The 17,750-nt window shown below is 25.1% G+C and overlaps 4 protein-coding genes across 5 annotated transcripts; 2 read left to right on the top strand and 2 right to left on the bottom strand.

Annotated features, from left to right (window-relative positions):
• Positions 1-94: 94 nt before the first annotated feature.
• On the bottom strand, positions 95-6,518 carry LOC122720730 (hybrid signal transduction histidine kinase G-like). The gene is made up of 7 exons (XM_043947638.1): positions 6,424-6,518; positions 4,616-4,910; positions 4,126-4,528; positions 3,697-4,047; positions 3,194-3,599; positions 2,298-2,937; positions 95-1,623 (listed from the first exon to the last, which is right to left on the bottom strand). The coding sequence occupies exons 3-7, from the start codon at positions 4,450-4,452 to the stop codon at positions 1,563-1,565; spliced, it is 1,785 nt and encodes a 594-aa protein (XP_043803573.1). The 5' UTR covers positions 4,453-4,528; positions 4,616-4,910; positions 6,424-6,518; the 3' UTR covers positions 95-1,562.
• Positions 6,519-7,299: 781 nt separating this feature from the next.
• On the top strand, positions 7,300-11,161 carry LOC122720729 (mitochondrial proton/calcium exchanger protein). The gene is made up of 7 exons (XM_043947637.1): positions 7,300-7,444; positions 7,868-8,322; positions 8,422-8,592; positions 8,680-8,994; positions 9,077-9,541; positions 9,630-10,070; positions 10,152-11,161. The coding sequence occupies exons 1-7, from the start codon at positions 7,387-7,389 to the stop codon at positions 10,566-10,568; spliced, it is 2,322 nt and encodes a 773-aa protein (XP_043803572.1). The 5' UTR covers positions 7,300-7,386; the 3' UTR covers positions 10,569-11,161.
• A 526-nt stretch (positions 11,162-11,687) lies between these two features.
• Positions 11,688-14,140, top strand: LOC122720726 (MOB kinase activator-like 3). Of its 2 annotated transcripts, none has more exons than XM_043947629.1 (6): positions 11,688-11,706; positions 12,474-12,615; positions 12,893-13,043; positions 13,136-13,363; positions 13,450-13,565; positions 13,645-14,140. In XM_043947629.1, the coding sequence occupies exons 2-6, from the start codon at positions 12,571-12,573 to the stop codon at positions 13,807-13,809; spliced, it is 705 nt and encodes a 234-aa protein (XP_043803564.1). In that variant the 5' UTR covers positions 11,688-11,706; positions 12,474-12,570; the 3' UTR covers positions 13,810-14,140. The 2 variants fall into 2 exon arrangements, 1 of the variants encoding a protein (XP_043803564.1); XR_006347804.1 differs by lacking the exon at positions 11,688-11,706 and having other exon boundaries at positions 12,401-12,615; positions 13,645-13,871; positions 13,940-14,140.
• A 525-nt stretch (positions 14,141-14,665) lies between these two features.
• Positions 14,666-17,397, bottom strand: LOC122720822 (mitochondrial-processing peptidase subunit beta). Its single transcript, XM_043947836.1, has 6 exons — positions 17,307-17,397; positions 16,356-16,574; positions 15,895-16,280; positions 15,450-15,813; positions 15,122-15,376; positions 14,666-15,053 (listed from the first exon to the last, which is right to left on the bottom strand). The coding sequence occupies exons 1-6, from the start codon at positions 17,373-17,375 to the stop codon at positions 14,913-14,915; spliced, it is 1,434 nt and encodes a 477-aa protein (XP_043803771.1). The 5' UTR covers positions 17,376-17,397; the 3' UTR covers positions 14,666-14,912.
• Positions 17,398-17,750: the final 353 nt, after the last annotated feature.

The raw sequence follows: 17,750 nt of genomic DNA, 5'->3' as shown, positions 1-17,750 counted from the left end.
TATAAACCAAGGAAAAAAATATTTTAAGAAACGAATATATCTTTTTTATTAAAAATATATATCTGTATATCGGAATAAATAATATACAACTATAGCGTTTGCAATGCCTTTATTTGGTTACTCCCTTTACATTATTTTGCGCAGAGAATTCATGTTCGAATGTTCTTTCGTATCTTTTCTTTATACTTCCACTTTTTCCATATCGCAATTCATGTACCTCGCTTGTCATTTTAAACTATCTTCTTCGCCACGTCTTAACATTATCATCACGTTTTTTTTTTTTTTTTTTTTTAATAACATTTTACTCGCTCTTTTTCATTCTCTTTAAAAGGCATTTATTTTTTTCTAATGATGTTCCTCTCATATTTTCGTCCGCTTAACTTCGCCAAGATAGGCGTAGTATTTTTTTCGTGTTATACGTTTCTTTTTTTTTTATATATACATATATATTTTTTGTTTTTTTTTTTTTTCCTCACATGTACGTCTTCAATAATATTTTCTCTGAGGGAGCATTGGAAAAGCATTGGATACTCTGGGTTTCTTTAAAACATGGGATCTGATGGATGATGGAATTGGGACAGGGTATTAATCATCTAGGATGTTAAATTATAATTAGGTGGATATAATTAAGATAATCCATTAATAATTACGAAAAAAAAAAACAACAAGAAAATAGAATAGTACTTCGATGGTTCTCGGTTTAATATCGTGCGGCACTTTTTTTTATCCTTTTTATTCATACTTATATAAGTACTCCATCCTCGAATTTTATTCTTTTGGCTCTTCTCTCTCTTTTTTTTTTTTTTTTTTTTTTTTTTTTTTTAAGTTAATTTCATTCTTTTTTTGGCATTTTTTCTTAGTTACTCGTTATTTTCATTTTTTCTCTCTTTCCTGCAGTGCATCCAATGCAAACATACAATGAACGCCTGCACATCAGATAAGAAACAAAAAAGGAAAAAACTGCACGCTACAATTTCTAGAAAAATCAGCGCACTAATTATATATATATATATATATATTTTTTTTTTTTTTGTTTTCGTTTCTTTCTCCTCGAAAAAGTTCACATAAAATTATCAACAAGCTACAAACGAAATCTCATTGACTACGTTCTCGATACTTTTTTCCTTTCTCTTTTGCACACGTTCTCATCGTTGAACGTTGCGTAACATATATACCTTTTTTTTTTTCTTTCTATTTCATTCCGTTCTTTTTTTTTTCCTTTTTATTTTTCAAAGGGTTAATAATAATTATCTAAATGAACGTTTAATATTTCTTTCGTCTCGCTTCGCTCGCGTTACGACCGTTAATATTTTTTTTTTTTTTTTTTTTTACTCTGTTCAACGACAACGGGGGATACATTTTTTTTTTTTTTTTTCATTTAACGGCACCATCTTGGATACATGCATAACAAATTCCACATGCCAAGAGGCCCCCCGATGTCATATTCTTTTATTTTTCTTTCTCTGTTAACAATTTACGTCGTCATCTTGAGAAAAAAGCATAACTACACCTCAAACCTTCCAGTCACATAGCATTTGTAGCAGCTCATATTAAGTTCCAGTTCATAAGGTCAACGGACGCAAAGTCGTCAGAGGCTGGCATCCGAAACTGCTACTGTGCCTTCTATCGGAAAAAACATATTAAACATGTAATTTTAATTGTAATTACAACAATTTGACTAAGTACTCAGACTATATACATTCTATGTTACATGTTAAATAGCGCGCTTCAAATTAAATTCAACCTATGTAGTTAACAAATTGAGACCAATTTCTCAAAAAGTATTTGCTCAATTAATGCTGCTTAATATCATAACATACTACATACCATGTGATTGATTATGTGTATGTATATACATATATATATATATATTACATACTGAACTTACACATACAGTTTATCAATTTCAAGTTACATATTGACTGACATAACAAAGAAAAAGTATTTCCTCGATGTTCATAACTCAAATAATTTAACACGTAACCAACAACAAAAATTTTATTTTCACTATTCAGCCAATGATTTTTTATTTTAATAGATATTTGTACCTCCGAACAAACGTGAAAAGCCTTATTTTAATGCGCAACAGAATATTAATATATATACGTTTCGCTGTATTAAAATAAAATGATGGATATATAAGCTTATTTTTTCAATCATTTTTCAACTCAACAGCAATAATGCATAGCATAACAAATTAAAACCGAAAAAAAAAAAAAATAAAAGAAAATAAAAAGACAAAGCTGTCAATAGTACGATTTCAGTAGTACGAATTCCTTCTAGAGACGCTTTATTACCTTTTCCTATCATTGTGCAGAGGTACATTAGATCGTACCCAGCCCAGTTGACCCAATGCATAGCAATCTTTCTCGACATTCTCTTCTTCGCGAATAACAGTATCTTCCACTCCAATTGGAGTATAATGAAAATGATCCTGTTCGGAGAGAATTCTGCGTTTGACCGGAGATCGAATGGGCTCGGTTTGAACGCACTTGTCGCATTGACGCACCCTGAATTTCAACGTTAAATTCGAAGATACTGGAGAAAGCGATGAGTCGTTCTCTCGATACTCCATGTAAGGACTCTCTCCACCAGGTAGATATAACAAGTTTCCTGACTCAGATCTGCGATATGCGACCCGCTCTAAAGTATTGTTCACAGGAAATGTAGTCCCATCGGCCCACTGACCATCATCCTTTATTGGACGAAAGTGTGTGCGAGCGGAAGTAAGCAAATCCTCGTCCGGTTCTGGAAGGCTGTTTACTTTCAGATTTGAACGAGATTCTTTGCGTGTTCCAATGGGAGTTTTACGCGGAGCGACTGGAAAGAAGCAGCTACCTGTCTGAGGACTGTGGCCCAAGGTAGCTAAATTACTACCAAGCCCTTTCCAGCACCATGATCCATCCATAGCTGAGTCAGACCAGTTAACATTGTTCTCTGGAATAATATATATTAGATATTTATTTATTTTGCAATAAAGTTAATTAACTAATTTTTACACGTATATAAAATAAAAAATAAGAATAAAACATATATATTGCAGCACGACACAGATACAATGACATTCTACGACTAACTTGATGAATTCTGTTATTTACTTACATGTCAGAACGATCTCCTATCCGTTGGATATACTTAAGTCAGTATTACTATGTCGTGATACTGATAGATTATATATATCTGAAATACTGACCTGATTTATTTTTGTTACTATATTCATCCGCATAATCTTCAATGCTGATTAAATCGATGTCCCATGGAATAAGCGGCGAGTCGTCAACAATAGATTCCTGATACGGCGTGTCAGTAGCATAACCATTGTCTGAGGTGGATAAAGTAAAGATTGTCTCGGTAGTATCTGTCGGCCAAAGGGGTCCTGAAGGAATAGAAAGTGTAGGTGCTGCCCAAATCGAAGCCGTGTCTTGTGCATTGCCTGGTCCTGAATCCCAAAGTGCTTCCAAGCTCTCGTCAAACTTTGCTTGTAATTGTGCCAATCGAAGTTTATCCAATTCCAATTCTAGTTCTTTTTCTCTTTCAAGTTCCATTGATTTAGCAAATCCAAAACTTTCTTTTTCTTCTGATCTTCGTGAGTCAATACTCTGTAGAAAAACAGATCAATTCATTAAAAATTTTCTTCGATGATATAACGCAATATTTAAGTTAAATATGATAATATAATTAAAAACTTATACTTACAATAGACATTTTTGTTTTTTTATTGCGAGATTTATTAGTATTCTTATTATTATTATAGTTGACTCCGTTAATTTTATTATTATTATTATTATTATTATTATTATTATTATTATTATTATTTCCAAAATTCCGATCTTTTTTCTGAGAAAATTTTTTCAAGGTTGTAGGTTGTAAAGCAGGAAATGCCGCGTAATATCTGAGAGCTCTGTCGCGAGGTGTAAGCGACTCTAAATTTGTTTTATTTTCATCATTGGACTTCTTAAATTCTTCTTCCTTTTCATCTGAACCGCCTCCTTCCAAGTCTCTAAGTTTCATACATAATTCGTCGACCAACGTTTCCACACCACACTTCTATATAATTAAGAATATATATATGTGTGTGTAAAAAAATTTGAAGTATAAATCATATTAAAAATTATTGTTACTTACATTATCAGCAGCACTTGTTAAACATTGCACGACAGCACGTCTTTGCTCTCTATCTCCTTGCGTGGGCAGTTTTGCTTTAGGTCGGGCCCGAATGCGACGCCCTCCGTTTCTACCTGTACCTACTGCTTCTTCTGGTGGGCTTAGGGCCGAGTCGGGGCAGCGCAATAGGCTGAGCACAAATCGCGAGTACGCAACGGGGTCAATTCCCAATGCGTCCAAGCGTGCCTCGAGCCACTGGCGCAACTCCTCCTCGGCCCTGGTACCAAAAACTTCACCTCCACCAGGGGACGTCGCTATTCCGACCAGATGCAATGCCGGATTCCTCATTTCCTTTTAATAAAGCTCCTCCTAGACCCAGGAACTTTTACAGACTTCACTACCTCCAGGGTGATCATCTTCTCTCCTTAAAACGTAAATAAATTTTATCACTATTTATATATTAAACTTTAATACGATGAAGATTTATGAAAAAAGTGAATGATCAAGTTACCTATTTACAATAGAGTTACTGTATTATATTATTGTCCTTTAATGTTTCAATTTTACTGAATCCACCACCTTGACATTTACTAGCTTGATAAATGTTCTTTTTTTTTCTCTTTGTTACTTATAATTTCTCACTTTTAGTTTCGTTGCCCACAATCAATGGTGGTACTTCTTGTGATTTCAGTTACGTTGATATTAAAAATTACTTAGTTCTTGTGCAGGTGGTGGATATCTTGTGGAAATGAGGCTGGCAGGTCTTAGTGAAGGATAACAAATATAGTCTCCTTCCCATTTTGACACTGAAATTTTATAATTTCCAAATTATTCTTTTAAATATTTAATATGCAAAAATATTTTCTGTAAATAAAAGAGTACATGTTTGTTTTTTTATTATTCCCATTTATTTATATGATAAAAAATATAATTCTATAATACATAGTATATTTTGGCAAAATCCATATATATATATACACAATAAACTTATATTTATAAAAAACTTTTTAAATAAACTATAATAAAACATATAATAAAACATATAAAAAAAATTGTTATCATATTTCTTATATATGCAACACTAAATAATAATTGTATAAAACTTTCATTTTCATATAAACTGAAAAAGTGTTAATGTCAATATATTAACAAACTTATGCAATATGCTACATATAAGATGATATATAAAAACATAACATTTATTAAAACAAAGCTATATTAACAATAAATATTATTTTTATAGCTAAGTATCTAAATAAATTATAACAACAAGCATTATTCAATATATATCACATATCATAAAATAATAAAAAAAATAAATCATAAATATTTAAACATAATATTAAAAATCAATTACTGATTTATATTTTTCCAATAAAATATTAAAATATATAATAGGCATTATTTATTTTTATTTCATAAATATAATATAATATAAAATATTATATAATAAATATATTATTTAACAAATATAATATAAAATATTATAAAAATTTTCAATAATCATATTATAAATGTTTGAAATAAATATATTTCTTTATTTGTTAATCATAAGTCAAAACAATATTTATTTCATTGACATAAAAAAAATATTTATGTCATTGACATAAAATTAGCATGAAATTTTGTTTATTTTATTAAAGCATATAATTATACAAAATATTTCTATTGCAAAATTTTAAATATCATATTTAATATACGTTCGATTAGATTTGCAAAGATTTTACGCAAAATATAGTTGCAAATGTAAGACGCAATTTTAGAAATGAACATTCATGTTAGAGACTATTAAGTCACGTTGCACAAATCGTGGAGCTAAAGTACATGTTCCACGTCGTGTCTAAAAAACGAGCTACCATAATGCATATATAAATAAAAACAAGTTACTGAACCTGTCGAAACGAATCGACACTTTTATCAATGTTGTCAAAAACATTTATCGCTACATTACGTGAATATGAGTAATTAAGCATAACACAAGATTTTTGAGTTTGCACACATTATCAACCAGCCTCGTCCACTTGATAGATGTCTCTCGTACTGGAGCACAAAAACAAACTGTAAATTCGAGTGCATAATACTGCAATTTGGCTGTTTACGGATTGTTGGCAAAGACATTGCTAGAGCAATGCAAATAACCTTGCCGATTGCGCTATGCATTTTGTCTGAGTCATAGTTCTTTTGACAAGAGAACGAACAAATGCATGACGTTACGAAATAACAACAAACATATTTTCACATTTAATGCATTGTCATCTTGTGACAAGTATTATAGTTACTTCGATCACGATTAATGAAAATATTAAAATTTTGACATACCTGCATGCCTCGAGAGATGATTTTCACCCCGGCCTCTTCTACACACCCCACTCAGAGAAAAACATGGCGGCTACTAAAAGCTTCATTGCCCCTCCCCCTTCAGATACTGGCACTTGATAATTCTTGCAAAAGATTCTTAGTGCGTTCAGAAATTAACCTTCCATTGATTACAAAGATTAATTGAATATTATTTGTAATTATATCTACGATGTATTTATTGTTTATTAGGTTTTATTCGATATTTTACTTTTAAAATTTTATTTTCATTATAAATAAAATACGTTTTGCAAATTTTATTTAATGTTTTTTATAGAATGTTTAATTTATTTATGTTAATAGTAAGTGTAAGTTATTTTAATAAATGTAAACTAGAAAAATTATAATGGACATACACATGAAAAAACAAATTGATCTGATCAATTTTAATATTCGACATTAGTAATTTAATAAATTTTATACCTTTAATAACTATATTTAATAATAATTAAAAAATTCTTTAAAAAATATAATATTATTATTAAATCTAAAAATAGAATTATTTAAAATATAGATATATTTATATATTTATCATTAAATTGTTTAATAGATTTTAATAAATCTTAAATATTTTATAAAAAAGAGTTAATATATTTTTATTTAATAGTTTAATTTATAGTAAAAATACTATGTATACATTTTTAAATGGTTATGAAAATAAATATTATAGATAAACAAAATTTAATTTTTTAATGTAATTATAAAATACATTTAATTTCAAATATATATTAGAAAATAAATCAAAATAAATATTTATAATTCGATATTAATTATTAAACTAGTGATATTTATTTAATCAGCTGATCTTTGTTCTGTATCACTATGTTCAAGTCGGAAAATGTGTGATGGTGAAGTATTTTATCACGTTACAGATAAAAACGACTTTGGAAGATTGCATAAATTACAAAAAAAATATTGTAATATAAGATGAATTCTTTAATTCATACTAAAAAAATGGTATCCGGTAACAGAACAGCAATTCGCAGTATGTAGAATCATTTTTTTTTCAAAATAATAAATCAGAACAATAATCTTAATTATATTCTAATACATATATTATACATATTATACATAGTACATTTATATAACAGATATATTTACAGATAGAGTTATTAATATCTATGATAAATTAATATAAATTTTTTTTTCCATTATTATTTTTTTTATTAATCTGTATAATTTCAATCGCATATAGGTTATGTTATGAAATAGATATTACATTGATATTATTTTATTTTTTGTATCAATTATAATATTTTAATTATTTAAGTAATTTTAATTGCTTTTATTTATAATCAATTATTATTTTTTTTTTCAAAAAAATAAATGTTAATGAAAAATATATTATTAAAAATTATTTAGAAACTTAATTTAATATTTTATATTTTACAAAATATTATTATTATAGATTATTGCAGCTTTAAATTATGGTATAATACCAATCAAATAAATAGTAGCTTGGCATTTATTTGTGTAAATAGAAGAAATCCCAAGAATAACAGATTATTATTGCATTCTACAATAACAGAAAATTACAACAATAATTTGTCCTATGTACAATTTCGTACATTTTATATTACACCAATATGGAATGGTCAAGAATCATCTTCCAAAGTAGAAGATACAATAAAAAATATCAAGGAAAAAAAAGAACTTGAAGCTAAAACACAAGAATGTGTTGTTCATACTTCTTCAAAATCAAAAGTAGTAGAAAAAAAGCCACCAATTTGGGAAAGAATCAAAGGAGAAATTCTACATTATTATCATGGATTTAGATTATTAGGTCTTGATATGAAAATTTCAGCAAAATTGATATGGAGAATTTTACAGGGTAAAGAACTTAGTAGAAGAGAACATAGACTTGTAAGTTATAAATGATATCACATATATTTATAATTAATAATTTAAGTAAAGTATATTCATTTAATTATTTTTGTGATTTTCTAATTTAAATATTTTTAGCTTGTAAAAACAACGGGGGATGTGTTCAGGCTTATTCCTTTCTCTGTTTTTGTTATTGTACCCTTTATGGAATTTTTACTTCCAATTGCTATTAAGGTTTTTCCTGGATTATTACCATCTACTTTCCAAACAGCAACAGATAAAGAGAATAAATTAAAACAAGCATTGAAAGTATGCATTATAATTTTGTAAAAATTATTTTTCTATATATGTATAAATATAGATATATAGTTACATACATACTTTTTTTAATTTCAGATTAAAATTGAAATGGCAAAATTTTTACAACAGACATTAGATGATATGGCAGTACAATCAAGTGATTGTAAATCTCAAAAAGCCAAAGAATTTGCTGAATTTTTTTATAAAGTTCGAACCTCTGGTGCTGTGGCTACTAATGAAGAAATTATGCAATTTAGTAAACTATTTGAAGATGAAATTACATTAGATTCTCTTACTCGACCACAATTAGTTGCATTATGTAGAGTATTAGATGTACAAACTCTTGGAACATCGAATTTTTTACGATTTTTACTTAGAATGAGACTTAGAAGTCTTACTGCAGATGATAAAGTAATTTTTATGTATATATAAAATGCATTTTTTAGGGGAATAATAAAAAATGCAGATTTAATAATAATATTTATTTTTACAGTTAATTGAAAAAGAAGGTATAGATTCACTTACTAGAAGTGAATTGCAACAAGCCTGTAGAGCTCGCGGAATGCGAGCATATGGATTACCAGATAGTAAATTAAAAGAACAATTGTCTCAATGGTTAGACTTAAGTTTAAATAAAAAAGTTCCACCTTCATTGTTACTCCTTTCACGAGCACTTATGGTTCCCGAAACAATACCAATGTCAGATAAATTAAAAGCTACTATTTCTGCTCTTCCTGATACTGTTGTTACACGTACTCAGGGTGCAATAGGAGAAAAAGAGGGTAAAATGGATCACAAAACGAATATCGAAATTATTAAAATGGAAGAACGCAAAATTGAAGAAGAGAGGCAAGAAAAAGAACCACAAACTACTGTTTGTTTACAAAGCAACAAAACGGACGAAATTACGAATTCAGATGTAAAAGTTTTAGAACAGGCTTTAGATTGTCTTGGAAAGGTAGGAATGAAATATTATTATATTATTAAATTAATAGTTTTTAATAATTTCTTTTAAAAATTAAACATATATATCTAATTTTATAAAGGATAAAGAAATGTCTGTTGAAAAAGAAGAATTGAAAGAATTGAAAGAAGAAATGGCCGATTATCAAGAAGATCTTAAAGAATTTTATGAAATAAAAGCAAATGCTAAAGGCCAACAAGACATAGAAAATATTAAAGTATCCAAAGGTGCCATTCGTTTGTTTAATAAAGTGAATAAGATGATTAATAAAATGGATGCAGTTGTTGTTCAACTTGAATGTGAAAAGAAAATGAAAGAATTACAAAATATAAATAATGTTAATAAAGAACAATCAAATACTTCAAAAACTGCTGAAGAATTAGTTAAGATAGATGAATTAATTTCAGCAATTAAAAAAATGCAAAGTGTACCTGATCAACATCGATTACAACGCATAGCTGAAATTTTAGCAAAAATTGATGATGATAGAGATGGAGCTATAAAAATTGAAGATGTCTTAAAGGTAATATATAATATAGTATAAATAATAGAAAAAAAAACAGAAAATTAATTCATTTAAATTTATAATAATTATGGTTTTAAGGTATTAGAATTAATTGGTAAAGAAGACATCAAATTAAGTAAAAAGCAAGTAGATGAATTACTTGAATTGATTGATAAAGAAGAAATATTGGAAGAAAAAGAACAAAATCAAAAAAAGTTACAAAAAGATTCGTGTGAATGTAAAGATGAAAATGATGTTAAAACAAAATGTGTTTTGCCTCAATCACCAGTTTTTGTTACACCAATAACAACTGAAAAGAACATCGGTAAAGAAGAATTAAAGAAAGTTGTTGAAGAATCGAACAAAAGTTATAGTATACATTCATCTGAACAAGAAAGAGAAAAATCAGCTGCAATGCTTAAGAGTAATTCCAGTTCTGATGGAGTTAGAAATCCTCCCTTAACTCCTAATGTTCCATCACCAACAAAAAAAGCGGAAGGCTCTAAGCAACTGTAATTACCGCACAATCGAATATTATAATTTATGTAATTAAACAACATTTTTATTGGGTACAGATTTAGAAAACTATCATATTTTCATCTTTATAGATTATATGTCTACCTCTATATAATATGATATTATAAATTTTTTTTTCCTTTTTTCTTTTTTCTTTTTTTTTCTTTTTTTTTTTTTTTTTTTTTTTCTACAAATGAATTTATATAGTAAAAAATGATTGCAACAAAAATGATTGCAATAGTTTCATGTGTGTAGTATGTAACACACTTTAAGATAAATGTTACTGTTACATGCATGACTTTAACCATTTGTAATATTTAATTAAGAGTAAAGAAAATATTAATGTAATTTTTGTATTTATGAAACTAAAAGATTTTGAATTTTTAAGACTGTGATGCATTTAATGGCATCAATATATATTCGTTCTATGAATTTTCTAGATAAAAAACGTGCTGGACACAAAAACAATGTAATGCTTTTTAAAATTGTAAGTGACAATATTAATGTTACTGACATTGAGAATTAGTAATGAAGTATAACAGAAATATATAGTTATTATTTCAATATAACCTAATTCCAAAATATTGTAATAAGAAATCATTCCATTTGTTCAAGCATTGATTATTATTAGGATTATAATTCACGAACTTAAATAGATCATTTTTGTTTTATTGTACAATAAAAAATATACACCTCAATAATTGAGGTTAAAAAGTTGTACATTTATAAATACAGTAATTAATAATTAAGTACAGAACAAGAAAAGCGATTATATTTATGTACTGATTACATAAAAAAACATGATTATGTAATTAAGTATGCAATATTTTAGTAATATAAGTACTATATGCATTACATGAAAATTTGTACATTTCAAAATTAAAGATTGACTAACTAAATTTTGATTACAATTGAAAGTAAATGAAATATTATTTTTATTAACAATAAACTTATAAAAAAAATATTAAAAAATAGAATTTTCGCAATAATAACTAAATTATGAACATTCAAATATGTCTATGATGGCACATATACATTTGCACAAAATATCATATTGTTATAAAAAAATATTTTATTTCAGAAACAATACAAATGATAATAATATTCAAGATATTTGAATATTTTTCATTTATTCAAGGTATTTATACATTTATTTTTTTATTTTTTTATTTATGAATCATATTTTCAATTTATATTAATAAAATCATTTCTGTATAAAAACTAGTAATTATTCTTCTTCTTTTAGTTTAAGTCAATATTTATTATTATTAATATAACAAATTATTAAATTATATATCTTTTAATTATTTTTTGTTATAATTTTATCTCATTCTACTTCAGACAATTAATATTAGATATAATTAATAATATAAAACATAAAAATTATTAAAGATAAATAAACAATCGTAAATTATATATATATATATATAAAATATCACATAATTAATTTTTTTCTTTTAAATATTTCTATTGTATATTATTATTATTTAATTACAATAACTTAAATTTGCTTTATCTACTTCATTTACCTTTATTGATTATTTCGAATACTTAGCGTAAAGATTTATTTTTTGTAATTTATTTAAATTAATGTACATTTTTATTTGGATTATAAAAATATAAATATATTTTAAAATTAATATAATAATATGATCATTATGAAAAAATATTACTAAATTGAATCTAAATATTAGATGATAGTTAATAATTAACACTTCTAAAGCTGTCATAAATCATTCCTTTTCAATTATGTATGAAATCTAATTTTAAAATTTATTTATAAACAAGTAATATTATATATATAATGAATATACTATAATTTAATCTATTTTTTTTTTAAATTTTCTAAATAAATAAAAAAAGAAAATAGTAAAACTTGCGTATAATACAAAATTTTATCCATAGCATATGTATGAAATCTAAAGACGGAGTGAATACTTTGTAATACCGGTTATTTCGCTTTTTGTAAAAGCGACATAAGTTTTGTGAATATTTAATCATAATGACTGCGTTAAGTGGTTTTATGGAATTTTTTCAAAAAGGAAAGGTAAATTTTCACTTATATTAAATATTAATAAAAATTTTTTAAATAATAATTAAAATTCTAACCTGATGTAAAAAATATTACTGATTATAATTTTTATATTTAATGCATTAAATAATATCTATTTAGAATATGTAAAGTTATTGATTTATTTCAAGATTAAATATTAATATAATTTTTTATATTAATATATATTTATTGTTTTAATTTATTAAATATATACATATAAGTATTTATTAAAATGTTTATAATATATTTTAAATTATTTAATACATTTTAGACATTTAGGCCAAAAAAGAAATTTGCTCATGGAACTTTAAGATATTCTTTGCATAAACAAGCACAAGCTTCATTGAATTCAGGAATTAATTTAAGATCTGTTGTAAAATTACCTCCTGGAGAAGATCTGAATGATTGGATAGCTGTTCATGGTACATTACAATTTTTATTAATAATTATTTATTATATGTAATAAATAAACTTAAAAAAATATAATTTTTAATAAATAATAACATAATTTCAGTGGTAGATTTTTTTAATAGAATAAATTTAATATATGGTACTGTTTCTGAATATTGTGACTCTGCATCTTGTCCAACAATGAGTGGTGGAGCTCGTTTTGAATATTTATGGGCAGATGGTGAAAAATATAAAAAACCTACTGCATTACCAGCACCACAATATGTTAGTCTTCTTATGGATTGGATTGAAGCTCAAATTAATAATGAAACCATTTTCCCTGTATCAACAGGTATAAAGTTTTAAATAATAGTTGATAATATATAAATAATATAATAAATAATAATCAATTATTTATGTAACAATTTTTTTTTACAGATGTACCATTTCCAAAAACTTTTGTCCTACTATGTAGAAAAATTTTGACACGTTTGTTCAGAGTTTTTGTCCATGTTTATATACATCATTTTGATCGTATTGTAGCAATAGGAGCAGTAGGTTTTATATTTTTATATACATTATATATCAATAATATATCTTATTATAATATAATTGAAAATATTTCCATTTTAGGAAGCACATGTGAATACATGTTATAAGCATTTTTATTATTTTGTAACAGAATTTGAATTAATAAACACAAAAGAATTAGAACCTTTAGCTGAAATGACAGCTAAGGTTTGTAAGGATACTGCATCACCAACACAAACAACAGCACCATCAAATAATGCCAGATAGTGATGAATTTAATAAATGTGTAAAATCATAATCAAATTAGAATGAGATAAATTTTTTCTAATGTAAGTAAAAAATTTGAGAAATTTTTAATTTATTTTTTTTCGAAAATATTATAAAATTTTATATTTAGGATGCCACAAAATATTACTTTTATTACTATTTACAATATCGAAGAATTTCATCAAGTGCTTTATTGTATAGTGCTTCTAATCTTCTATTGGGGATAATTTATTAATATAATTATCTCTTTTTAGTTAGTCATAAATGTTATTAATATATTATATATATAACAAATTATATAATTAAATTTTAAAAATCCATCCTTTTTATGGATAAATAGACACAGCAATAAATTGTATTTACATTTATGTGCTTTGAAAACAATTTGTGTATAAATTAATATTTGTATTCAAGTAATTTTATATATCAAGTTTTATAAAGAGAATTTAAATATATTATTAAATTATTTAAATAGAATTTAAATATTTATAATATTATTTCATAAAAATATATAATTGTACATATAATTTTGCACTATTAAGATGCTTATGTAATATCCTTATATAATGTATTAAAAATTAAAAACATTTTTTATAAAATTAAATAATACTGTATTCATAATAGAAATATAACATCATACAGTATAAAAAAAGTACAAATTTAAAAAATAATAAAACATAATAAATTAATTTCCATCATAAAAATTGTTCATTGTTTTTAATTAAATAAATAATTTATATTGATTGTAAACAAAATTACTTTAAATTAAATTTACTTTAAATCATATTTTGAAATATTTTCATCTATTAAATATAATTTCTTTTTTTCCTATAAATTACAAGTCAAAAAAAATGAATTCTTTGAAGATAAATTTATTGGTACATTTAAGCCAAATAATACATGAAAATGTATTTGAAAATGTACTATTTATTAGTTAAAATTAAAATAAGACTATAAAATATCAATGAAAAACAAATAAAAAATTTTTTGTATAGATAATTATTAATTTATAATTATATTTTTATAGTCTCATTTTAATTAAAATTTTTTGCTAAAAACGATGTTATTTATAACTTGTTCTAAATTTATCGAAGAAAATATGTTTACACTCGTAATCTGTACATGCCGGCACGAATGAGATTATAATCAAGTAAATTTTCAATTGGTCCAACTGCTGCAATTACCGGACACTGATCATAAATATATTTCATACCAATATCATGAATATTTGAAGCATTTACGCTCTGCAAATAATTTAATTTATCAAAATAAAAATAATATTTAAAATATATAAAATTCAAATATTACTTACATCTATTCTAGCTTCAAGTTCATGAAGTGGTATGCGCCGATTATAACAAAGCATTTGACGTCCAATATCTTCGCAAATTGCAGTTGTTCCATCTAATTGAAGAAGCATATTTGTTTTAAGAATGTTTTTTGCGCGATCTACTTCTTTTTCGGTTACTGTCGTACATAATCTCATCCATTCACGTTGTACATTAAATACAAAATCCTGAATTTCCATAGGATCACATACAAAATATATACCCCAAAGACCTGTATCCTATAGAAAAAAAATTATGAATATATTTCTATATATAATTATATAAATAATAATGTAATTTAATAGTAAGTACTTGATAACAAGTATTGAAACTTTGATAACTGTGACATAATCCATCACTTGCAGAAGCTTCAGCCAAATAACTTATATTGTTTACACCTCCTCCTTGACTACGATCCCATGCTCCCATAAGGGTATTTGCAACCATAAGAGGAATGTTATCTGGATCAGTCCAACCTGCACCTTCAACAGCAATGGCAACATGTGCAAGGGGAATAGTATCATCACGAACTCTTATTTCTGATCCTGTATAACGGCATGGTTCTAATATTGAAGGAATTTCATCATAAAATGGTCCTTTCATTTGGCCAAAATGTTTTTGAGCTAATTCTACTAATGCATTATGATTTACACCTCCTGCACCAGCTAAAATAAATCTATGAAAATAATATAATAATTTTTAGATATATAAATAAAATGAAATTATTTTATAAATATATAATTGTTGAATCACACACCTAGGTGGACCATAATATGACCTAACATAGTTAAGAAGATCATTTCTTGTTATACTTTTAATATTTTTAGTAGGACCAAGAATTGTTCTTCCTAATGGTGTACCCTGATAAGCACTAGCATGTAAATGATCAAAAACAACTTCTTGAAGATTTGTTTCAACTTCCTGCATTTCCCTTAAAATAACACCACGTTCTCTTTCTATTTCATTTTCGCCAAGTTTTGAATTTTGAATGATGTCACTTAAAATTTCAACAGCTTTTGGAACATCTTCTGCTAAACATTTAGCATAAAATACTGTTTGTTCCCTACTTGTATATGCATTTAAATGAGCACCCATATTTTCAATTTCTAACTCTAAATCCGTTTGTGAACGTTTAGTAGTTCCCTGTTTACAATTATTATTAATTTTATTATTATTTTTAATAATTTACTTCAAATAAATTAAAAGAATATTACTTACTTTGAATGCCATATGCTCCATAAAATGGGCAACTCCATTATTTTCATCAGTTTCAAAACGACTGCCAGCATCAATCCACAATCCAACTGTGGCTGTTGGTGCTCCACTATCTTCAGTAGCAACTCTCATACCACAATCTAAAGTTGTAACTTGAGTTGGTGGTTGATTCATTAATATTTCTTTTAATGATGCTGATGTAGATCTCCATTGCTTTTGTATCTAAATATAATTATATCTATCTTATATCTTTTGAATCTAAATATAATATAATAATAAAAAAAAAAAATAAATTATACTTCTATATAAAAAATTAATTTAATTTTATGTATTGATTTGTTTATAAATTTATAACTTTATTTTTAAATTTATTTTTTAAATTTTTATTTTTAAATTTAAAGATATAAAAAGATTTATATTAATTAATAAAAAAATAATAAAAAGATTATATTAATTAATAATTAATATTAATTTTTATTAAACAATTTTATAGCAAGAAATAGTAATTGAAAGATTGAATAAATATGAGTTTGATAATATTTTTAATTATTAAAATATAAAATTATTTATTAATATAAAATTAATAATAATGTAATTATTTTGATAATGTATAAAAACATATTCGAATTTTTAATTTTCTATGTTTATCATATTATTGTGCAGAATGACATATATTTATATATATGTATATTAAGGTTATGATAGCTTAATACAAAAAATTCTATATAAAATTCTATTCATTGTATTTTATTTGTTGTTCGTTAATACTGATTCATTTCGTTTCTTTTGTTTTTATAAACTTTCAAAAGATTCATTCTTATTACGTAAGGAGAAAATGGAATCAATCGTTTTTTATTTCGAAAAAATTATATTGATTTGAATGTAGACTTTAAAAATAATTTTTCTAATACAATATAATAATTTTATTATTTTATAAATTCTTGATTTTATTACCTTTACAAGGCTATTTTTGTTGGAATAAGCCCGCAATGCAGAGCTAACTTTAAGCAGACAAGTCGCCATTTCTACAAGTCTTTGCAACTGCGCATACGATTGGTACGATCTTGTTATAAGAAAAGTAATATAGTTCAAATTAATGCTTCAAAATAATTTTGACATATTTTCTTTATTATAGTGTAAATAAATATATTGATAAATAATATATAAAAATTTATCTAATATTAATTTAATTATATAAAATTATTTTATATATATTGTAAAATTAATAAAAAATCGATTCTTTTAAAATAATATATAATATAAATTTTTATCTTATATTATTTTATAAAATTTTTTTAAAAGAATAATTTTTTTAAACATATTAAATATTGAAAAAAAATTTAATCATATCAAATATCACATATTAAATATTAAATATCATTAAAATATATTATAAAA

The sequence above is a fragment of the Apis laboriosa genome, unplaced genomic scaffold (genome assembly GCF_014066325.1).
Source record: "Apis laboriosa isolate Shangri-la unplaced genomic scaffold, ASM1406632v1 scaffold1321_cov151, whole genome shotgun sequence".
Lineage (NCBI taxonomy): Eukaryota > Metazoa > Arthropoda > Insecta > Hymenoptera > Apidae > Apis > Apis laboriosa.
The sequence above is the reverse complement of the archived record's forward strand: the minus strand, read 5'-3'. Positions and strand labels throughout refer to the sequence as shown.